This window comes from Acanthopagrus latus, chromosome 22, assembly GCF_904848185.1.
Source record: "Acanthopagrus latus isolate v.2019 chromosome 22, fAcaLat1.1, whole genome shotgun sequence".
NCBI classification, from domain to species: Eukaryota; Metazoa; Chordata; class Actinopteri; order Spariformes; family Sparidae; genus Acanthopagrus; species Acanthopagrus latus.
This window is the reverse complement of record NC_051060.1, coordinates 20,888,558-20,913,566: the sequence shown is the minus strand read 5'-3', so window position 1 is coordinate 20,913,566 and position 25,009 is coordinate 20,888,558. Positions and strand designations below refer to the sequence as shown.

General features: G+C 42.1%; 1 protein-coding gene and 1 long non-coding RNA gene across 3 annotated transcripts; one reads left to right on the top strand and one right to left on the bottom strand.

The window, feature by feature from the left end:
* Positions 1-8,178, top strand: LOC119012125 (homeobox protein OTX2-like). Its single transcript, XM_037085625.1, has 5 exons — positions 1-517; positions 2,266-2,836; positions 5,245-5,468; positions 5,815-5,966; positions 6,351-8,178. The coding sequence occupies exons 3-5, from the start codon at positions 5,372-5,374 to the stop codon at positions 6,996-6,998; spliced, it is 897 nt and encodes a 298-aa protein (XP_036941520.1). The 5' UTR covers positions 1-517; positions 2,266-2,836; positions 5,245-5,371; the 3' UTR covers positions 6,999-8,178.
* On the bottom strand, positions 7,784-25,009 carry LOC119012127. Of its 2 annotated transcripts, XR_005072370.1 has the most exons (4): positions 24,894-25,009; positions 23,822-23,899; positions 14,613-15,221; positions 7,784-7,797 (listed from the first exon to the last, which is right to left on the bottom strand). It is a non-coding gene; the product is annotated as an uncharacterized LOC119012127 (long non-coding RNA). The 2 variants fall into 2 exon arrangements; XR_005072369.1 differs by lacking the exon at positions 7,784-7,797 and having other exon boundaries at positions 9,800-15,221.

Sequence of the window (25,009 nt, the reverse complement as noted above, 5' to 3'; positions counted from 1 at the left end):
AACACAAGCGATCAGATGGACAGCTCAGAGACGAGTGATATAACACTGTGATGGGTGTCGGTTTCCATTAACGACAGGTGTAATTGTCTTGTTAGCAACCTAGCAACGAGCTAGCTAACTAAGAGTGAGATTAGACAGCTTTCTTTAGTCTTCAGCTTCTCTTAAACTGTACATTTGTAAGATAGTATACTATAGATTCTCATTCCCAGGTTATAAAATATTAAAGATCTGGCGTGTCGACTCGCTGTCGATCACCTCCTGGTGTGACTGAATCTGACATTTTGGAAAAAAACAAAAACAAAAACAAAAAAATATGTCTGTTACTTTCCTCAGAAACACCTGCTGTCCGAAGCTCACACAGACTCCTCCAAAATAAAACATCAATTTAATATCCGCGGGACGCTCGCAACCTTTTTACTCGCTGTGGAGTCATCAATACGCGTATCGCTTCCTCCGCCGCGCCTATCAATAAATCCATGGACGTGAGGTTACTGAGGTGCAGATGGCAGAAGAAGAAGTAAGCAGTCTTCTTAAAAAAAAACAAAAAAAAAAACGTCCAGTACAGTTCTGTGTGTTTGTGTGTGACAGATGGGGTTTGGTTGAGTGGGCCAAGTCATTGATTTGACCTTGAGATGGACAGATGAAGGGAAACGGTCAGTGCAAAAAAACAAACAAAAAAAAACTAGATAGATAGATAGATAGATGTGATACGTTTTGCAGGAATATAAATGCTGAAGACTTGATAGATAAAATCCTGCAGCCACAAAGGATTCCTGTGATTTTTCTTCTTCTTCTTCCACGTGATTCGGTCCTGTAGGGAGCAAACAAAAGGCTGCTGGAGGAGAGAGGAGGCAGCACATCATACCTCCTTCATGCCAGCCAGTATTATCCAGTCCTGTGTGAGAGAGCGGTATCTCAGTCCCACGATTCTTAGCCTTCAATTCGTCTCCCTAACAGCAGGAGAAACCGTGACTTCGTCAATTGGCCCGGAGACAGGGGGAGGGCATATTGCCACAGACATTAACAAGCGACTTCACCTTTTTACAACCGCGGCCCCGTTTAGCTGAAACGCTCCCCAGGGCTATTAGATATTTTCCGATGAATTATATATCAGAGCTGAAGATGAAAGGACTCCGTGTGAGCCAAGAACATAGCTGTGGGACAACAAGGGAGGACCAGATACTTAAGCCCCGGTTAGGCTGTTTGTTTTAGCGTGATGGCTGAGGGGAAAATGGGAAAACTCCACTTACAGTAACGCTGCAAACACAAGAGGGAATATTTAAAAAGAAAAAAAAAAAAAAGGAAAAACAAACACTTCAAGTCCACTCACAGTATTCACGTGAGTTATTTTTCCAAAAATGTCGCTTTAATTTTCAGTTCCTCGCTGACGGCAGTGACTTCATGTAATTGCACTAAATCATAAACAACGATTTTCTATAGAGTCCATGCAAGGATGGTATTGATTTTTAGTCCTGTCTGAGAACCCAGCAGCCTCACAGTCTGTTCATCTGGCATGAAGACTCCTAATTAGTTCTCTAACCTGCTGCTTGTTTGGGAGCATCAATTAAAAAAAAAAAAAAAAAAAAAACTGCAATCAGAGGATGAACATGGACTGAAACCAGGTTAAGAAAAAAGACATTTACACTGAATTGTGAGCATTTGCTTCGCCGACACAGGTGTTTTATTTAAAGGGGCACTGCGTAATTTTCAGAGGAACAAATTAAAACGCAGATTTTTAATATTCACAATACGAAAGAGGCAATAACACAAACTCAGAATTATGTTTTTGCTCCGTAACTGAACAAACAAGCTGCAGAATGAGGAAAACAAGGTCTGTTTGACGCTAGAAAGGTGGCAGGGTCCGCCACACATAAACACTGTTTATTCTGTTTATTCAGTCACGATAACGAAGATTTTTCTCTCCTGATTCAAATGTCTTCCCCGAGACTACATAATGCACCTTTAAAATTAAAAGAGAGAATTAAAAGAGACTCGCCGCACACATTTTTTTTCAACATGTGTAAGCAACATTCATAATTGTGTGTGTGTTGCTTTAAATAATAATAATAATAATAATAATAATAATAATAAAAAGGCATTTAGGGAATTTGCTGTTGAGCTTCACAGGCCACCATATATATATATATATATATATATATATAAATATATATAGATATATATATATGTGTGTGTGTGTGTGTGTGTGTGTGTGTGTGTGTGTGTGTGTGTGTGTGTGTGTGTGTGTGTGTTAAATCTCCTCTACAGGGTTACACAGGACTCAACCGTGACAGATGCCCGGGAAGTTATTTCCACCTCTCCTTACAGAAGTCGCCTCTGTTTTTTTTTTTTTTTTTGCTTGCTCAGCTCATTCTGACAATTAAATCTGCGAGCTGCTCCTTTAATCTTCAGCTTGTTATCAAGAGCAAGACCCCATTTGTTTGCAGGTGCTCCGCTCTGATTGGTTGCTGTCTGGATCGAGGCAGCACACCTTATATCAGCATCTTTAATATCATTAGTACTTTAAATTGAGAAATGGCTGCAGGTATGTTAGTGATGCTGCCTCCACCTCCACCTCCAGCTGCTGCTTCCCTTTCACACCTTTTTTCCTTCTTTTTTTTTTTTTGCGCCCATCACGTTTTCCTCTCATTTCCAATTGGCTGCTAACATTCCTCGCAGTCTCCGTCTCCCTCCATAAATACGGAGCATCTCCCTTCGTATTATCCGCATCCAACAAGCTTACCCGGGAGCAAACTAATCAAAGCCGCTTGACACAGTAACCACCCTGCCGAGAGAGGCGCGCACAGAGAACAGACCTTTACAGGAAGAAAATCAAGAAGTAAGTGATTTTTATTCCAGCTGCATATGAATGAATTTAAATCAGATGTTTTGTTATAATTGTTATTATCATTATTAATGGAGGGTGAGAGCCACCGGGAGCTGCTGCGTGCGGTGCGCCCGCAGGGAGGTAATTGGGGAGGCGTGCTCTCAAACTTTTCCTCCCTCTCCGGGGCTGCAGGCTCGGAGCAAAAAGGAGCACTCAAGCGATTAATAGCTGGACGACGGAGCGGTCCCACAACTTCAGATAATACACTCTAACTGCTGCTGGATGCTTGACTATAGACTGTGGATGTATTCAGGCATGTAGGAGGGTTAAACCCCAACCCTGGAGTCAAGTTGGGTCCAACTGGAGGCTGTTGTATCTTCAAAACCAACGAGATGTTGAATTAATGGAAAGAAACTGGGATGTTTTTAAAAGAAAAGGAAAAAAAAAATGTTATTTTTTGGTGTTATTCTGGAAAATAAAACTATAAATTGAGTGTGCAAATTTAAAATATAACATTTACATTATATATTTATGTTATTTCTGGATTTGGACCATGGGAGAAATAAAAATAAATATTCAAATAATAATAATAATAATAATAATAATAATAATGTGTCGGTTTGGGAAAGTGAGTTCCCGGGTTGCTTGTGCCGGGTTGAGGGCTGGTGTGCGGGGGTACAGGGGGGGTTTGTCTGGCAGTCAGCTGGTCTGATAAATACAATGCCAGTCTTTGTTTTATTTTCGTGACGCAGAAAATTAAGGAGGCCTGGATGCGGAGTCGTGGCTGGCGTCCTGTAATCAGGCCAGCGCGTGCCGTCCGGATTATCTCGTTAATTTCTTACAGAAAATAAAAAAAAAAAAAAGAAGAAGAAGAAGAAGTAGAAAAAAAAAATCTCCTGCAGCCAATAATAATTAATAGGGGGGCAGGGTATTTATTATTGAACGGATGTGGAGCAACCGGTAGTTAAAAAGTGACAGATTGAGGATAAGAGTGGCCGTTATTGGCTGTATAAAGACGAGAGAGGAGCACCATGGGAAGTTTATTCTACAGGTAGGTGTCAGTGGAAACGTTGGGAGAGGCCTCAGACACAGCATATGGTTCATAGACTAATTAGCTATAACGAAAAAAAAAAAATAATAATAATAAAAAAAGAAAATATGAAGGATTATTACGCGTTTTGTTTTGTTTATGTGTCCAATATTTAATCTCATATAAAACAGGCTTTAAATTGACTTTAATCTGCAGGGAATAAAATAATGTGATAGATTTAATATTGCATCATAAACTGATGGCTTTATAATAATTATTTAATATTCCTGAAAAAAAATAAATATTTGATTTGTCTCTACCTTATAATATCACAAGAGGGAAATAATAATAAACAAACGGAATATTCCTGAAAAGTTTCTATAACTTGTCTGAACTCGATGTTATTTATTTATTTATTTATTTTGAAAGTTTGTGTTTTTCGTCACCTGGACACAATTTCAGTGGGCCATCTCCCTGTTTGTTTAGATTAAGATTAAGTGCTCCTCTCTAATCAACACTTTTCGATAGTCTCACCTTCCAAATCTAATTACCGGGAGCAATTCATTAGGAAAAAAAAAAAAAAAAAAAGGAGGAGAGAGGAGGTGGAGGAGGTGGAGGAGGAGGGATCGCCCTGAGGAGTGTCAATAATATGTCACAATTCAATTTGGGGGGTGGTGGTGGTGGAGGTGGCGATGCCTCCATGTTTCTAATTATTTGCTAAAGTTGTCCTTCGTATTTTAATTTCGTTACATTTGAATGTACATGGGTTTTAGTGGAAACCTACAATAGGCCCCGAGATGCAGAAACGAAGCCGCTCGGCTGTGTGTGAATGCGCGCACAGTTTGCAGTATTTGGCTTCATTGTTTGTTCCCCGAAGAGTCTTTTGTTATCAGCATTACTTATCGGTCAACAGTGGGCTTTGTTTCTGCAAATGGCCCCCCAATCAGCTGTCTATTTAGCTTCGCCTAACCTGTGGGTATATGCTAATTGAGAGCCCGGTTGGGGCCCAACGAGTGTGCGCATTTTAACGACAATGTTTTGTTTTGGTGGTACCAGGAGAGGAGTGTGTTTGGGGAGGAGGGGGGTTGATAAGGGGGTGGGGTTATAGTAAGTAGTTTGTGTGTGTGTGGAGGTGGTGGTGGTGGTGGGAGGGGGGGTGATGGCGTAAACGCCTGTCAGCCAGACAGAGCATCCTCAGTCCAGCAGGGACAGCTGGGGGTCTCCACTCGCCTTTAAGAGCGCTGCGTGTCCGAGGACGCCCACTTCTCTAAACCGGCCGCGGTGCGTAAAAGGCTGCGCGTAAAAATAAGAAAAAAAAAGAAAAAGAAAGAGCCACCAGCGGACGATCCTGAACATCCCTCTCCTCTCCTGCTCTTGTGTTCTGCTCCAGGTCGATGTGGACGAGGTGAAACACTCCAAAAAAAACCCGGAGACGCGAGAGGATTTAAAAAGACATTTTTTTTTTCCTCCCCTGACTTCTTCTTGTGATCGGTGCTCTCCTTCGTCCGGCCGCCAGCATGATGTCCTATCTGAAGCAGCCGCCGTACACGGTGAACGGACTGAGCTTATCTACCTCAGGAGTGGACCTGCTGCACCCGTCAGTGGGGTACCAAGGTAGGCTGAGACACCATCCAGGCTCTGGATTTGGTGCTGTAGCCTCTTAAATATGATGCGAGTGAGAATTCATTGCAGTCGATTTGATCAACTTAATTTTGATGGATGACCATTTCTAATTTTCACATCAGACAAATTAGTTCTTAGTCAGATTCAAAGGGCTTAACAACAGATTTCGTGTCTTAGTTTTCACGTTTGTCATCAATAAACACTCAAATAATTCAGATTAAATCATCAGTTGTCTAGAATCATGTTACACACGCTGGTCCAGTTATTTTTGAAATGATCAATCGGTGTGATTTCGTTTCTATAATCCTTATTTTTCATTTTGTTCTTTTATTATCAGGGACTCCTCGCAAACAGAGGAGAGAGAGGACGACGTTCACTCGGGCCCAGCTCGACGTGCTGGAGAACCTGTTCGGCAAGACTCGGTACCCGGATATCTTCATGAGAGAGGAGGTGGCCTTAAAGATCAACCTGCCTGAATCCAGAGTGCAGGTGAGCCAACACTGCAACACAAAACACACAGTTTTTACTGACTGCAGGCTCGTTAGTGTCAGAGTCCTGAGAGCAGCTTCATGTTGTTGTTTTCTGTCACTGATTCCAACTGTGAAAGTTATAAAACTCAGTATTAACTGTTGACAAATGTTAAATCCTGTGTGACTACATATGACACAGTTACTGATGTAATGGATTGTTTTGTTAGTCTTACATTATTTATTAAAATGTAATCTAACTGGCTCTCTGATCACTTTATTATTCGCCCTTTTTTAAAAATATAAATGAACCATGAGGCTTGTGGAGCATCTTTAAGCCTGGGGACAGTAAAGAGAATTTAATTTAATTAATATAAACCTCTTTTTCTTTTTTTCTTTCTTCCAGGTCTGGTTCAAAAACCGACGAGCCAAACACCGCCAGCAGGCCCAGCAGACCCAGAGCGGGGTGCAGAACAAGGCCGTCAGCAAGCCGATGAAGAAGAAAGGCTCTCCGGTGAGAGAGGCCAGCTCAGAGAGCGGGGCCAGCGGCCAGTTCACGCCGCCTTCGAGCACCTCGCTCCCGGCTGTGAGCAGCAGCGGCGGCGGCGGCGGCGGCAGCGCGGCGCCGGTGTCCATCTGGAGCCCGGCCTCCATCTCCCCGCTGTCCGACCCGCTGTCCACCTCCTCCTCCTCCTGCATGCAGCGCTCCTACCCGATGACCTACAGCCAGGCGCCGGGCTACAACCAGGGCTACACGGGCTCCTCGTCCTACTTCAGCGGGATGGACTGCGGCTCCTACCTTTCGCCTATGCACCACCAGCTCTCCGCCGCGGGCTCCGCCATGAGCCCCATGGGCAGCAACGGGGTGTCCAGCCACCTGAGCCCCGCGTCTTCCCTCTCCTCGTCGGCGTACGGAGCGGCGGGTCTGGGCTTCAGCGGCGCCGCGGACTGCCTGGACTATAAGGACCAGACAGCCTCCTCATGGAAGCTCAACTTCAACGCGGACTGTTTGGATTACAAAGACCAGGCAGCGTGGAAGTTTCAAGTGTTGTGAGAGGGAGAGAGGGGGCGAGAAATTAAAGGGACAATCCCGACAAACTGCAAGACTTTAACAGGTGAATTTAAAAAAAGAAAAAAAAAGAAAACCAGGGTTTGGGGAGCAGCAAGTGAGGCTTTGTCTTTTTTTCTTTTCTTTTCTTTTTTTTTCTTATTTCCAACGAGGCCCCCCTCAAACTTCTACCTCGTCCAGAGCAGGACTGCCAGCTGGTTGTCTCACTTGTTGTTGGGGGTTAATTTATTGAACAATTCAGACTTCTGACTTCTCCAGCAACTTTGATCAAGGACACGGAACAAATGTGTTGACCAAAAAGGAGAAAAGAATGAAAGAAAGAAAAAAAAGGATCAAAAGAAAGAGAGAAAAAGATCCAAAGCCTAACTTGGTTGAGTTTGAGGAATAGGTCAGGTTTTTCTTCTAAGCTCCTTAAAGACTCCCCTCTCTTGTCTTTTTTTTTTTTTTTATACTCTTATGTTGGCACGCTGAAGGGCCCCTTTGATCAAAGCGTTGTGCATGAGTGTGTGTATGTGTGTGTGTGTGTGTGTGTGAGCAGCTCTGACATGAACCTGGATGCACTATTAATTTATGAGAAAAATGTTTAAAGACTAGTTTATAAAGAGACAATCAGTCCGTTTTTGTGCTCATAAATGTCCCCTCGTGTGTTTTTGAATTATTTCCCACATGTGTTAGATTTCTTTTGTTTTGTTTTTTAAATTGTGATTCTTTGTACTACCTGTACACACACACACACACACACACACACACACACACACACACACACACACACACACACACACACCTGCCCAGCTGTGACTTTGATAGATTTTTTTTTATTACCATGTCTCGAGTGTTAAATGGTTAAATTATTATTAAAAGACATATTAGTTGAAATGGAATTAGGGAGGGTTGCAGGGTTAAAAACGAGGTCCATTTTTTTTTTCTTTTCCTGAGCTGTAAACTGCGGTGCAAAGGCCACAGACACACTAAATAACAATAAAGAACCACTTGACCTGACTCAAACACCGTGGCTGCATGTGTAAATCCGTCTAAATCCTCTGTGTTCATTCCACTGTGCATCACCTGTTTCTGCACACAAACACACCACGACATCTCCGCACCAGCCTCTCATCTTATTTTCACGTTTCACCGTTTCTCGTTAGGGCTGGAATCGAACAGTAAAAGCGCCACCCGTGCCAAACTCCATTCACTTTTTGCTCACTTTTGAATATTTCTATACGCCTACGCCACACAAGGAAGGAAGGAGGGGGGCTGTACACGATTTCCGTCCAGGCTTGTGAGGAATGTGAATTATGAGAGAGCTATGTTAATCCCGGCTCATAAAGAGGATAATCCCAACATTTTTATTGACGGCTGCTCTTTGGTCCAAAGGGCGCACCGCTGGCCGGTTCACACGGAGAGAAATGTGAAAGAACAGACACGAGGAGTTTAAAAAACAGGGAAGTGGATGAAAAAATACAGTTTTTATTAATCCACAGATGGCTGCTTGAGTTTAAACTTTATGTGTCAGTAAATAAAGAATCACTCCATCATCGATCACAGGCAATTTTTTTTTTTTTTTTTTTATGTGAAGGACCAATAAATTAATCTCAATCAGACTCGATCAGGCAGCTGTTGCAGGAACGCATGGATCTGTGCGCACATAAAGCCAGAGAAGAAGAAGAAGAAGAAGAAGAAGAAGAAGAAGGTGGAGGAGGAGGAGGAGGAGGCTCGTGCTATCGGTCTAATTATGATGTGACATGTGACGTCAGACAGGCTTCTGGTGACGGTGCCATGACTTTCTGCTGCCGTTGACCCCCAATTAGCACCGAGTGACACACGTTAATTACCAAAGCGACAAACAGCTGACTGTTGTCAGCGCTGCACTCTCTTAAACATCAATAATCAGCCTGTTTTTTAATATATATTGATCTATCTGGATGACACTATAATATGTTTTTGCACGATCACACAGAAGAAGACTCAAAACCTAAAATCTAGACCTGCATGAAGAAATAAAACAAACAAAAAGCACAATCAAAGTGATGTGATAAAGAATATATTTCATATAATCTGACCCAAAGGGCCATAATATTACAGCCAATCAGTGATTGTCTTAATGAAACGATCACATCCACGTGTGCGTAAAGATGAAAATCACAAACTGGCTGATAATTAAACTGATCTCTCCCCCTCACTTTATATATAAATATAAATATAAATATAAATATAAATATAAATATAAATATATGTGTGCACGTTTGCCTTTTATATTAATCCTCCAGATGTATATTGTGTCTCGACCCCAGAGTCAAAGTTTCAGCAGGTTCGACAGTAAATGTGAGCAGGCAGCAGTAAGTCAGCAGCTCCGGGGGCCCCCGAGTATCCATTTGGTTTTAATTAAGCACAAGCGGCACTAAAGGGGACATATGGGTCCGGCAGACGCGCTTCATTAATCCTCTCATCGCATTTGAGGATGTTAAACAATAATTTAAAAAAAAAAAAAAAAAAAAAGGAGCCTCCTCTTGGATGAGACAACCGCACATTTTGTCGCCCGGAGGCGAGGCTTCCCCCCGAGCGGCGCCACCTCACCGCGGCGGGGATTTCCAGGTTCTCCCCGCCGGCGCAGAGGATCCGAGCGACGGCGGAGAGGAGCGACTCGATCCGGCTCCACAGTGACTCCTGTAACACTGACGTTAATGCTGCTGGATCATATTAACAGGCCTTTTATTTATTCTATTGTATTTTACCTTCCTGCTTCTTTATTTTAAAATGAATGTGACAGTATGAAGACCAAAGATACATACAGATTATTATCTCTTTATTACTACATTTACATTCATAATGACAGTGATAATATTGATAATGATAATAAGACATTCTATCATTACAGATACAGACAATATGAGCTTGATAACACTTTAAATGTGGAGTAATTATCATATACTTAAGGAAGGATTAACTAACTTAAAGCATCTATTAATTCAGATGATTGATCAAGTTGTTGACTTATAATAAATCTGTAGATGAGGAATGTTGATTCACAGTTGCTTTATATGTGAATCAATAATAAGATGAACATGAAGCTGGATTTGAGGAACATTACAAGTTTATTTATGTGCCTGTTTTGAAGTATTCATGTATAAAGGGGCTCTGTGTTTTTATAGAGAAGAAATCCAAACTCAGAATATCAATATTTAGGAGATAAATGAGGCAATAACACAAACTTATTTTGTTCATAACTGAATAAACAAACCGTTCTCAGAGGAAAATAAGGTCCCCAGAATGCTGTGTGATGCTAGAAAAGGTGGCGGGGTCCGCCACACGTAAACAAAGTGAAATGAAACTGAGGTCAGTTTGTTTATTCCGTTTATTCAGTCGTGAAAACTAAGACAGTTTGTTTGAATGAACGAATGAATGAAACAAAAGTTCGATTAGTTCGACAAATAAGCACAATAAAATGAAAAGCTTGTTACAAATATTCCATTAACACGCACTGACATGAGTGTGAGGAAGTGTACAGTTATTTAATCCAAGTCCTTTTCCACAAGTCAGTAATCAATCATAATCATTTTTTTATGCTTAGTTTTAGTTTCTTCCTCAAAACTACATACTGCATCTCACAACCAGCTTGATTTTATTTCTGCGTACTGCTCTGATGAAACCTCGAGCTTTACAGACTAACAGTCTTCATCTCTTTACCGCCGATATTATTTAAAAACAACAGAAATCTCTGAGCACGTAAATCCAACTGTCTCCACATCAGTACCGGCTAATTTAAATGTGAATATGCTGCAGATTGCCTGAGTATCATCCTTCATCCTGCAGCGCTCTCTCTCTTTTTTTTTTTTTTTGTAGTCAGCTTATGGACAGTGACTGTTGCTTGAGTCAAACCAACACAATGAGCCCAAATATGTCGATTATTGTCTGGAGACTGGAGAGGGAGAGAGACGAGAGGCACGAAACATCGAGAAATGTTCCCGAAGAGCAATTCATGATTCAAACAAGCCTATCAGAGATTATTTAAATAGGCTAATGCTATTACCAGCTGTACAATGTCACTGACAAGACATCTGACTTTGTTTTGTTTTCAAGAAGAATTAGTGAAAGTTCTGGGGCATCGGGGCAACAGTCCGGCTTATTTGAATATAGCAACCGCCACCTGGACCTGATCTCTCTCGACAGCGTGTTGCGTTAAAACAAGCAGGAGACGAACTGAATATAGTTGCTTTTATGAAGACAAGAACACGGGAGATAAACGGCCAATTTGTTGGTGAGAATACAACTGAAGGCTATTGTTATGCATGAGCATGTGTCCTACATTCCCCGAGAGACGATGTCTATCACATATCAACACATACATAATTCATCTGCAACAACAACAGTCATGGAATCTCATTTGAATGAATGAAACAATAGTGTTCCTGTACTCCCGTCAGACTGGCGGTTGAGGAATATGGTAAATGGTTAAAAAAAAAAAAAAACAAGTACGCAGCCTTAACTCTTCCTGACCCTCTCTATCTGTGTTAAGCCGTGTAATGTTTAGAGTGATTTCATCTCGTGGATTACACAATTTGATGAGATTAGACTCAATTCTATCAGATGCGCATGCTAAATGTTACCATGTGATGTTTTAATGGGACTTAAAGCGTCGCAAAATGTTCTTTTAATTGCTCCAAACACTCGACCGGGGGGGGGGGGGGTAACTTTAAAGTCGGCGCCGCTGAACTCGTGTTTAGAGGCTTTTCGTTTACAGCTTCCGATCAGTGGTTTTACATACAGAGTCAAATTTTAACAGAGGACAGAGCAAGAGCCGGCGTAACGCTAATAATCGGTTCTCAGTTTCTTTCACTAAAAAAAGCCACTTCATTTAAGTAGTCAAACAATATCATTGGGACGAAGATGAAGGCTGTGAGCAGAAAAAGGTCAGCAGTGGTGGAAGAAGTGTTTAGATCCTTTACTGAAGTACAAGCACGATAAAACAATGTCAAAAATACTCTAATGGAGCTATCTTTACTACTATTTAATACAGTTTAGTGCAGTGAGTTCCCACTTAACAGTCTGGCCCTCTCTGAAGGCTCAGAAGACGAAATGTTGTGTGAGACATTACATTATTTTACCGATTCGGGCCTTTAAACAGGTGGTTAAATGAAACAATCTGAGAATCTTAGAGGGGAAGTGACACTTTGAGGGAACTGTTATCTGTCAACTTATAGACATCTGATGTGACAAGGGATCACAGACAGTACTCTAACATTAGAGCCCACTGGAAGAATATCATTTGTTCAAAATTGTGAAACTTTAATCTTAAACATAACCAGTAAATGTAAATGTGGAGTAACATGTACTGAAGTTGTATGAAGTATCCAGAAGTGAAGCATTCAGGTGTACGTGGCTTTAACTTGTACTTTAAGTTCTTCCGCTGAAGTTCAGTAAATACAAAGTTATCAAATTATGTGTGTGATATTTAATGTGTGCCTTAAATACTGATTATTGTCCTTCTGATTTTTAGTATATTCTTTATGTCAAGGTTTTTTGAGGAGGCCACTGCATGTCCATGGTGATTAATCAGGACACAATCAAATGATCGCAAATGAAGGCAAAGTTTTCACAGACGTGAGTATGAAAATGTTAAACTCAACTATATTTGATGTAACACACGGCTGGTCAAACACACGCCTAATGACTGTAAATAAAAGCAGGGTTGAGTCTAACATGTTTATAACATGGTTTGTTTGGCTCGTTTCCAGTTTATGATGGAAACTGTAATGAAAACACTTCCTAACTGGACCTCCTGAGAGCTTCTCCGGTAATAATATCTGCTGTTGCCGTCTGTCAATGCTATTTTCTGTGCTGCATGCATGTTTTCAATTTTCATGTGAGGGACACTGCCAAACACAAAATCATTTTTACACGGGATGAAACCATCACACATTTATAGCTCGTCAGTGAGAGCAGGCCAGGGGCTATGATGCGTATATCCTTACATTATCTCAAGTCCTTTTAAATTCAATTAAACGTTGTTTGATTTCTCTTAAATCATCTTTTTGAGTGGAATAAACCCTTCAGGCTGAGAGAAGCTCCATGATGAGGCGCAGTACCGCTCTAAAAATCATAAAAAAATGCATCTGATTTGTGTGATAATCTTTACATTTATCTCAGCAAATCATAACTCATCACAAAATGTATGTAGAATTAACTGATTTCCAAGACTTGAGCCTGTTACGACTGTGTGCAAACCTCTTACAGAGCTACATAAACTTTCAACTAAATGACGTTTGAGTGGTGCTGGGATTTGAGCTGGGCGTCTCCACCATATGGCTCGGAGTTACACATGTGAGCCAAAATATTAATAATACTTAGATATTGTCATTTCAGGAAACACAGCACCCTGAACACACACATATGCTGCACATAAACACACACACAAACACACACACGGACATAAAGCAGAAAGCTGATTACAGGTTTAAAGAAAATCCAGCATATGTAGAAAAAAAAAAAAAAATAATGAATTGCTATCAAGAGAATTAGTATTTTACATAAAGGTAATGCCTAGTTAATGTTTCTTTCTTTCGTTTTTTTTTTTCCAAAGCATCCATTTAGCTTCAGGACCTTACGACCCTGGATTATGTCGACAGTGGACATCCAGCCAACAAAGCACTCCTGCCCTTATGAGAACAGACCATTAGCAGCAAAAAAAAAAAAAAAAAATCATAAATCTCCTTATAAGAGCAAAAGGGAGATGTTGTAATAACAGATTACATGCATTTAATGGCCAAATTTACATCCATAAGCTGGCAGGCAACTAAAAGCATTTGACGCAAACAGCTGAGTGAGTGACGCTTCGTGGAGGAAGCTATAGGAGAGCGAGGAGGAGGCAGAGTTAAAGTTTATAACTACATAAACAATGACCGCAAACATATTTCATCTGTAACACTTTGTAATTACCAACATCAATAAATGGCACATTTATAGTTAATTAAACTTTAGTAAACAGTTACTGAAATGTTAAAAAAAAAAAAATAAAAAATGCTGTGGTGAAATTGTAAAGAGCCATCGAAATAAAGTTTGTAGATGAACTACACAGTGTTAATTAACTATTTACCTCTTGGTAATTGACAATTAACAAGTGTTATCGATGCAAGTTGCACTTAACAAACAAATACTTTTTACATGGTTTAAAAAGCATTTAATTGTTTGTTAACAGTGAAATAACTATCAACTAATGTTTAACTCACAATATATTACAATTAATTATGATGTTATTATAAAATGTCATCTTAACTTACAGTGTTACTGGACTTTGTTGCTCGGGTCAATTCTTGAATTGGATGGTGGACGGAAATCGATCATAATCTAGGATTGATTGGAACCAATGTCTATATGTGGATCTCTATTAATCACTTATTTTGTAGAGTTTTTAATCAAGATATCATCTCGATCTTGATTCTTTAGAGGATCAAGTTCCTTCAGCTTCCTAATTAACTTTCACACTCAAATAAGGTGAAACACTTTCCACTAACTTTATCCCAGAACTTGGTCAAACCAATCAAACACATCCTGCCAATATCTGTATTTGACAAACAGACAAATTTACTTTCAGCTGCATATGACACACACACACACACTCACACACACCCTGTTTATAATATATATTAATAAAAACAACTACCTTAAATAGATATACCTTAAATTAACAGTTTGAATTAAGTTTACATCAGTGCCAACAGTCCAATAAGTGAGACAAGCAGTGAGCTCAACTGCCAAACCTCTCCTGTACTGGTGCTACAATACAGAGGTCAAAGGTCAAGGGGCCTCTGCGTGCTTTTCAGGAAACAACATACAGTGTATAAAACCTTACATAACTCCATTCATGTCCATCTATAAGGCAGTTAGAGGCCTGACATGGTGATTTATGAAGATAAAACAAACAAAAAACGCCCTAAAACAAACAGCACGGGCCAGTTTCATCGTTACATCATTACATTATTGACCTTCCTCCTCGCCCTGGCTGCCTCCTCTCTGGGCAGATGGAGAGGTAGTACAGTGGAGGAGGACGGATGCAGAGTTTGTTGACAGATGCCTCCGTCCCAGCCCCGCCTCGCCTCGGCCCACCTGTTAAGGGCAGCGCTGAGCTCCTGGAGGCGAGCGTGTCTGTTGCGGATGCACGCGGGGAGGAGGCGGCCAGGGAGGGGCGGGCTGGAAACGCTGGCACGTGCTTCCCTGCGGACATCAATCTCCACTTACAAGACTTGTAACAGAGCGTATGTGTGTGTGTGTGTGTGTGTATTGGTGGGCATTAGGTGTGTGTGTGAGTGAATGAGTGCAGGTGTGTGTCTCCATGGGCGTCCTCCTCCCCTCGTTACTACAGAGCACGAAGAGTGTGGCGCAAGCATTGATGTGTTTGTGGGTTTTATGGATCAATCATATGTGTGTGGGTGTGTTGGTGTGTGCGTGTGTGTGTTTAGGGGAGCAGGAGGAGTGTGCCCTCGCTGCACCCCCACAGCCGCCACACGCCTGGCCACCTGCTCCGGGATTAGAGAGCATGCGGATTACACGCGTCACAATGGAGATACACAAACACAAATATGCCCTCGGCCAACAAAGGACACACACACACACGCACGCACCGGACAGCCTCACCGCTAATCGCTTGTAGCATCTTCAATATTTTCATAGTATGGGAAATAATGACTCTGGGCGCAGCGCACGACTCGGCAGATGATGTTTACGTTTGTGTTGACTGATGCTGTTAGGTGCAGGGGGAGAGATTATGAGATTCTTTTTTTCGTACGTGTTTATTGAGGAGGGCTTATTGCACCACTCACTTGACTGATTGTTTGAGTGGGTTTTAACATGTGTATCTGTGTGTGTGTGTGGTGTGTGTGTTGATGGGGTGGGGGTGGTGGGGTTGTGGGGTGTTTTGCCATGACCCACAACAGATACGCTGTCCTACTTCTCAACTATAAAAACACTGTGACGTCAACAGGCGATCGTCGCCAGGAAAAAGGTCGTCAAAACAGAACGTCACCATCAATAACAATAACGACAGCATGGACGTCATTAACACAAACAACAATAAGTGTTGTGTGTTATTTAAAGGCTCTAAGTAACGACGAAAAGAGTCCACTCAAAGAGAACTCAATGGGCCTTTCTCAACACAATAAAGAAGTGTGAGCAGTCGTCTGTACGTTGGGCTACAGGCTCTTTATGAGGTCAGAAACTTATCAAGATGGTAGAACTACTTATATTACTCAGTAGTGAGAGAAGTACGCAGATCTTTTACTTCAGTAAAAGTAACAATACTTCAGTGTGGAAATACTCCTTGAAATTTTACTAGAACAAATCTAACACTACAAAAATTAAAATAACTTAAATAAACAAAATGGCCCATAACAGAACAGTGTATATCATATCAGTAATAAATGTGTACATTTGTTTTTAATGTTGCAGCTGGTAAACGTGGAGCTATTTGTTTGACTAAATGTTGGGAGCTTGTGAGTTTTATCATCATCTTATCCATAAAATAACATCACAATTTCATAACTGACTGATCATATTTTGTATTATGAATCTAAATCTGCTCAGTAATTTAAGAGCACAAGTACCACAAAATGATTTGAGTCAGTCCTTCCCATCACTGCTATTATTACATTCGTTATGTAAATCATTAATTTAGCCATTCTTTAGCATTACTGTGCACTTGACTCAGTTACCCAAACAGTTTAAAGGGGCATTACACACATTTCACACGTCAGAGTCTATTAGCTACTCATAGGAAGCACCAGCCAGCCAACAGAAACGCGTCTTTAATGTCTTCTGTGGCTTTTAGGGACTAACAAGTAGGATGTCTCGACCTCTACAGCATCAGCTTTCACCTTTCTTTTTAAATCTGTGTCTTGCAACTTTATGCAAGAGATGATATAATAAATATAAGTCAAAAAATCTAATCCAACAAATAAGGCAATGTATAAAAATAATTACATATACTATGAATGTAAAACTTTCACCAAGAAGTAGTTCAAAGTTGATTTGAATGGATAAAATGGAGGCAGATGCTCTAAACTGTCGCATTTTAAATGTTGTTTCACATAAATCATATATGAACCTTGAAAGCAAAATAGAAATATTACTGTAAATCTCAAGTAAATTGTAGTTTTACGTCTCAGTGAGGATGCTGGTTGTAAAGGTATTTCGGCGAGTAATTTTGTCACGTCTACAACGGGGACATGAAAGAGAGATGTCACAAGTGATGAAACAAAGGAAAGCAATAGTACAAACATCAGAGTAGCCATCAGCTGCTTGCATGTAAATCTAAGAGTCATCGGTGTAACACTCGCTTTTGTATGCATGATGTAATTCGGTGCTTCAGTGTCATCTAAATATATTTTAATGACATGTTTGAGGTAAAGCTATCACAGAAATTACAGTAAAATGATGTAAAAGGATGCTAAGACCCCTGATGTACAGCCAAGAAGAAAAAAAACCCCAAAACAACCAGCAGCTCTCTGAGTGTGTTCAGGGATATTTAAAACGTTTCCCTCCTCACACTTGTTGGACGGGGCTGAAGCGTAACAGAGGCTGAAACACAGTCATGTATTTTGGGATGTTGGGGGGGGGAGATCTTCCGCCGCGGTCTTCCCCCTCTTCTTTGCCTCCTTTTGCCCCACGGGGTCGGCGGGTTTGTTTTGCTAATGACCCCATCCCGTTATGACCTCATTCAGTTTGCGCTCAGTAATTGGTGGCACACTGACACACTGCGGTGTCGAGGGAGGGGCACACACGCCTTGGGGGGGCGATCCCATTGTAAACATTCCTCCCCTACAAATAAGGTATTGTTATTGATGATTAACGGCAATGAGTGGTGCTGTGTGTGTGTGTGTGTGTGTGTGTGTGTGTGTGTGTGTGTGTGTGTGTGTGTGTGTGTGTGTGTGTGTGTTTGGGCAGGGAAACGGATAATGAGGATGATGGAGGTGATGACTGATGAAAAGTGAGGTGTTAACACAGATTAAAGTCAGTGGCAGATAATGAAGCTGACTGAGACACCAGTCCATCTGATACTCTTCACACCTTCGGGGTACTGACATGCCCATGAGCAAGGCACCGAGTCCTGAGCAGCTAGGATTTAGGATCCACGCTTCTCATTGCACAGTTTACATGTTTAAAGTTGACTAATATTTGAGGAAACTAGATGTCTAGGAGCTTCACATTTTACATACAAAATATACAATCATTTTATAAAAAAGATGCAAGATCCAAATAAAGGGACTTTTTTTTTTTTTTTGACATTTTAAATAATTTATCCAGGAGAGGCGTCCCTGTTGATGTGATTATAGTTTAGAGGTCTTTGGAGGTAAATCTGGATTTTTACTTCATGGTCAGTCCATCTCAGTTCAGGATACTTTGGGACTTTGGGCTTTTATGTGTTTGCTCTTGGTGGTTTTTGTTTCCTGTCCGGTCTGCAAACATCCTCACAAAGGTCCCGCTGATATGATGCTGTATTCACTTGTGGATGTCTTAAGGAGGGGGAGGCCAGTGAGGTAGTGGTCCACACTTTTGAGATTAATAATGTGTATATTGCAGGTGTGACGCTGTGATTTCTGGAGGCAGCTGGTGGTAAACGTGTGTGCTGCTTAGATTCAGGGCCAGACTGAGGAACAGGGTTATGACGACAGGAAACCAAATAAAATGCACCTTTACTTAAATAAACTTACAGATTTCACTGGGTTTGAACATTGTTGGGAGCATTTAGGATAAACACGACTATTATATCTTTAACTAAACTTAAAGATCACAGCACCAGTGCTATGGGGACATCTCAATATGCCTCACTAATGTGGGTGATGTGTTAATATCTCTGACTGAGGCGAATAAGTTCCTCCATCCTCCATCTCCTTTTTCCAAAACTTTCATTTGACTCTCAGACGGAGGCGTCTCTTGCATGGATGGAAGGTAAACTATTCAACTCGTAATATGGCACAAAATTACACCCCGGAGGTCCGTGTGATTGTGTGTGTGCTTGTGTGTGTGCGCTTGTGTGTGTGTGGTGATGTGCTTAAGCATTAAGTGGTTGCATGTCTCCTGTGAGAAATGCCCGGGGGTCATTCATGGGTTTTTCCCTAATGTGTCTGTCTACATGCCATTATTCAAATGAATTCAAGGGGAAGTGCATCATTATGTGTGTGTGTGTGTGTGTGTGTGTGTGTGTGTGTGTGTGTGTACCATTACATTCTACTGAAGAACTGCACTGTATCGCCTGTACATCAAAAAAGTCACATGGCTGCTATCAGTCTCAATTATCATCTACTATGTGTAATATGTAATTACACAGACATTATCACCATTAATTACAGAGCATTTTTAAATCAATTAGCATGCATTATGTCTTCTAAGGGTTTGTGTGTGTGTGTGTTTGCATTTGTTCTGTGTCAGTGGATTTGTCAGGTTAACAAAGTGTTCGGCTGGTGTTACATTGTGTGTGTCATGCAGGTGAGCACCACAGGATGCGTTCCCCAAACAACAACAACAACAAAAACAAAACAACATGGGATGAAAGTGTTTCTGCTTGTGTCTGAGAAATAAATGCACACACACCCACAAACACCCTGAAATGCAAACACACACAATCTCCCTTCTTTTACTTTTAGTGGGTGGCAGCAAAACTCATCCCTGCAAACTCCCCCTCCTCTTCCTCCTCCTCCTCCCCCTCCTCCTCACCTCTCCTCTCCCTCTCTTCCCTCTCCTCATCCCACTATCACATCGGACAGGGTCTACTTATAGTACAGCGCCAGAGAGCAGAGAATGGGGAGAGAAAGGGTATTATGACAGTGAGGAGAGAAAAGAGAGGGAGCGAGAGAAAAGAAGGGCAGACAGGGTATTATGAGAGAGAGGGATGAGAGCAGTGAAGGCATTTGGAGTCTTTATTCGCCTTCCTAAGCCACGGGCTCCGCTCCCAATCCGATTGGTCGATACGGCCAGCCATGTAAATGAAATGCAAAGCAGAGAGACCCTGACTTCCCTTTGCCAATTTGTGGGGCCCTTTCTCTCTTCCTGCGCCGATGGCTTCATTCTTTTATCAGTCTGTCTTCCTCGCAACGTGACGCCTTTCTTCCCCAGTATCACAGCCCCGCCGCCTTCAACCTCTGATTCTTCCCCCCTCTCTCTCTCTCTCTCTCTCTGGAAGATAATGATTTGCCTTTTTTTTTTCCCTGTAAGAGCTGAACTCTGCACTTCGCTAATGTTCAGCTCGAAGGATTTAATCCATGGAGGCTTTTTTTTATTTCCTGGGAAACTCCAGTGGTGATTAAGCATATGCTCTTTTGCATGTGTGCTGCTCTGTTTGTGTGCGTGCAGAAGCATATATGTCCCCTCACGCTCTTTAACATTGGCTTTGAGGCCATTAGAGGTTGCTTAACTTTGCTTGCAGTTTACTTCAGCTGCAGCGCTGAAGACTGCACGGGTCTGACCCTGAATAAACTTTTCTACCTGCTATCCATTTGTATCAAAGTACTCTTCCCTCATTTAGACACGTCATTTCATGTGTATGATGGAGACCCTCCTCCATCCCTACAGAAGGAAGGTCCGTTGACACTAAACTCTTCCCAGGGGGTAGAGTACCAGTAATGGGGCTCTGGCTGCGTAAACCCCTGACTGTGAGATTTAGGCTGCAGTTTATTTCTTTTATTTATTTATTTTCGGAGAGTCTAATGAGCTCCAGCAGTGTATTGTGGGGTTTTATTTCCCAAGAGGATGGGACGTGGTGACAGGCCGACAGACAGGGCAGGACTGATGACAGTTTTAAGTGCAGACAAATGCCACAGTCTGTCCCAGATTAAAAAATGCCCGCTACACACAGTAATCCCTGTAGCACTGCCAAATTGGTATTTCCTCCCCTTCCATTGAACTGAGCGGCCCTGGGCGAGCAGAGACTGGGACAGGAAGAGAGCAAGTATCGCATAGTGACTGACTTGTGACCTATATGAACTCCCTGGCTTTGTTTATGGTTGGATTAAACTGAATGTCAAATTCCCAGAACCATTACTAGAAATACGTTCCAGGAATTTGTCGCCCTGGCGCTCACAAAGGGGGGGATAAAACACGAGGCTCAACTTCATCTCTACTGAAGAAGATGTGTAAAGACAACTGTGGGTGTGTTTCTGAAAACCAATAAATATACGTAGGCATATAATTCATACACAACAAAGACAAATGAGAAAGGCGAGTGCAGGAATTGGACCTTAGTTCAGGGAGAACTGGTCCAGTGGTCAGCAGCTACAGTCTTATAGTGTTCATCACGCTAACACTGCCACCTGCAGGCTGCTGCTTAAAATACATCGACACACATTCACAAAAACCACCCACAGGTTCAAACACACACAGAGACAAAATCCTATATCAAGACAGAAAATCCAGTTTGTCTCCCTTTAAAGCCTCCAAAAAGCATGTAACAGTCTATAGTATTCAAGCCTGACGACATATCGGTTGGCCGATGTGGCCTATGACAGATGTGTCAGTGTCGGCGTACATGTTGCCAGATATGCACCAATATGAAATCGTTCTTTGTGAGATTATAATGCAGAAAAAGATGCTCGAGGTATGTTATTATCATCAAACTGAAACTGTAAGGTTTACTGTTTCCGTGTCCTTGTGGCATTACCGACATTATTTAGCTACCACGTTACGAAAAATGTGTTTAAATCAGCCAGTATATCAGCACTGGCCTCAAAAATCAAGCATCAGTCGGGCTCTACATTGTTTACACTGATGTGGATATTGACATGTACCACAGTTTTATGTGATCACACCTGTTCTTGAGAAATGTTATCCTTAGTGTGGTATAAGTCACCATGTTTACTGCGAAGAAGGCTAACAACATTTAGAAGTTTACTGCCAAAATAATAGTAAAACAAAAAACATACCATAAGGCCCTCAAATTTAAAGGGTCGCTCCACCCAACTTACAAAAAACAAACACATATCATTTGCTTCTTGGTGTATGCAGCCATGAAGACTTGTTTTTAATATCGGTCTCTTAGATTTGTACAATAAAGGTTAAAGGCATCTTTATTCATGGCGCTCACAGAATCGAAAACATTTAACAAAAAATGTTTTAATCCACAGCAATGTGTAGTTTCAGCAACAACAGCCTCGTTTCTCTGGATAATCCAAAGAACTCACTGCGAACACTTTTCATAGGAGCAACTTAATTCTGACAAAATGAAAATAGTTCCTATGAAAACTCTTGACATCTCACCACCTCAACACTCACAACTTTCTGTACGTGTAGACAAGAAATTAATGAGAATATACTGTAAGTTTTCTTCTTTGACTAACGACATTTCAACTTGTCCTGTGACACAAACTTAGTCAACATACGCTGACAGAGTTGACCTGGAAATGTGTGTTTGTGAGTACCCAGGAACGCACCATGATGGGCAACGTGTGGGAAGCTGCACTACAGCTCCCTGACAAGAGGGAGGAGGCCTACCATAACACACGTCAGACACGCACAAACACACACTCGCACACCCTCCTCATCAGCAGCTCGGTTTCCTCGTCCTCCCATCAACCCTCTCCTCGCCGGCTCTCCCCTCCTCCTCCTCCTCTTCCTCCTCCTCCTCCTCCCAAACCCTCCCAACAGTCCTGCCAAGCTGACAGCTCCAAGCTCCGTGGAAAATGAGTCTCGCTCGCATTACAATCGCGCAGGACAGATTCCATTAGCACTATCTGAAATTGAGCGCGGGGAGCAGAGAGCGGGAGGCAGCGGCGCGTGCCCTTATCAGAGGGAGAGGGTGAGTTCCGCCGACGTCACTAATCCACCGGGCAGGATTGAGCAGGCACACACACACACACACACACACACACACACACACACACACACACACACACAGTGAAAGAAAACTTGGGGCAAACACAGGAATGCACACATACACTCTTTCACACACTGAAGACAACAGGGACACACAGATAGAGAAACATGCCTACACACACAGGCGCGCGCGCACACACACAGACACACACATAAAAAGACATGCAAAGAAATGAGAGGCTCATAAACACATACAGATGCCACAACCTCAACTCTCACACACAACAATGTGCTGAAAAGGACCGAAATTTGCATTTAGCTAAAGGACATGATGAAACTGGTGGAAAACAGGCAACAGATCAACTCTCACACAGCCTCTCTGTCTGTGTCTGTGTGTGTGAGTGTGTGTCTGTGTGTGTGTGTGTCTTGGAGAGTCTTTTCCTGAGGAGTGTTGGCAGGTCTGTTCAGTGCTGCTGCTGCTGGGATTTGTAACATGTCAGTCCGTCGGTTTGAGATGAAACTGAGCCTCTCTCGCACTTGCTGTGCGATCTCTACCTCCCTGCTTGTGTGCGCTCCCTCTACTCTTCCTCCTCTCAGCTAAACATCCTCGCATGCATACATACATACACAAACACATTCTTTACATTCATGCTGAAACACACATGCGCATTTTGCAAGAACACCCTGCATGAATACCCCCCCTCCAACCCCCCAGTGTCCTCATCCTCATAGTTATTAACCCTTGACACATAAATCCAAGGGTATGTGGGTGTGTGATATTAGCTGTGCGTGTGTGGGAGGGAGGATGGGGTTAATCTTTATGTAGTGGGGATCTTTCACACAAGATCACTCAATTTAAATAGAGCAGGAGCACTTTGATGTCTTCAGCCCTCCCTCCTTCCTTCCTTCGCTCTCGCCGCCTCTCATTCACCCCTCTAATTTGCTTCATGTTGCCCCCCTCTGCGCCCCAGTGATAAGGTGTAATGAGAAATGTTTTCAAAATGGCTCTCACCTACCATGCGATGCTAATTGAGCGCGTGCTTGATACAGCCACAAGAGGAGAGGAGGGTGCTCATCCCTGACCGTTGAAGGCGCTGAGGAGAAGGGGAAACAGAAAAGAGGAGGACTTGAGTGGATGGCAGAGAGCAAAAATAAAAGTGACACGTGCTTGCATCAACCGAGCACCACGTACAGCCCTGCCCCCTTCAAAGACACAAAGTAATGAGGGGAAATACCATCTTCATTAGTTGTCATTTACAGGGAATTACGACGATGCCTCCTCGGGGCTGTTATTGGTCACGCTGAGAGCGAGAGCAACGTCAGGGAGGAAAAGAAGAAACTTTGCAAACAGAGAAGTGTTTGGCCTACATTCATTTAGGAGCAGAGGGACGCCACTGCAGGGGACGCTTCCCTCATTATCAGAACGGGGAACCATGAAAGAGACATTACCGCAGTTTCAACAGCAAAATACAAATGAAACGGGATGAGAAACTGATAGACACTGTAAATGAGTAGTGTAAATGCTAGCAGTGACCAGGACAAACAAAACTGTTGTGTCGCTTGCAAACCACCTTCTCTCTCTGGCTAACCACCCACTGTTCACTGCTGGGAGAACGTATATCACTAACTGTGTACTGCTTATGATTTAGTTGCCACAGACACCCAGTGTACATTTATGCTGTTACAGCAAATCCAAGGCCTTTCATTAGTGGATCATAGACTGAGTCCTCATTGTGTTACCTCATTTAGCAATAGTTAGTGACACAACAGATATTTGTTTACATGAAAATCTTTAAGATAATTACTTTAAATGTCAAATAATGGCATTTCCCAAGTGTTGTAAGTGATTTATGCGAATACAAGTAACATGAGACTACGCAGCAGAGGCAAAGAGGATGAAAGGCCTCAAAACAGCTCCTGCTAACATCAGCTAGCTAGCTAATTAACATAATAAGCTAACACCTTCAGCTGGTCACATTCAGGCACAAAACAAGATGGAGGATTTGGACAAGGTGAAGTTGTACTAAGCCAATGTTTATGATTGGAACATCAACATTCTGGTGTAACAGGTTGTAAGGAAACACTCACGCAGTTCTTTCAGGTGAAGAAAAATGGCGCAGTTGGAATTCAACTGGACGCGGACGTTACGCAGGTGGGCGGGGCTTCCACTGCGTCGGTTAACGACGTATATTTTTAAGTAGTTC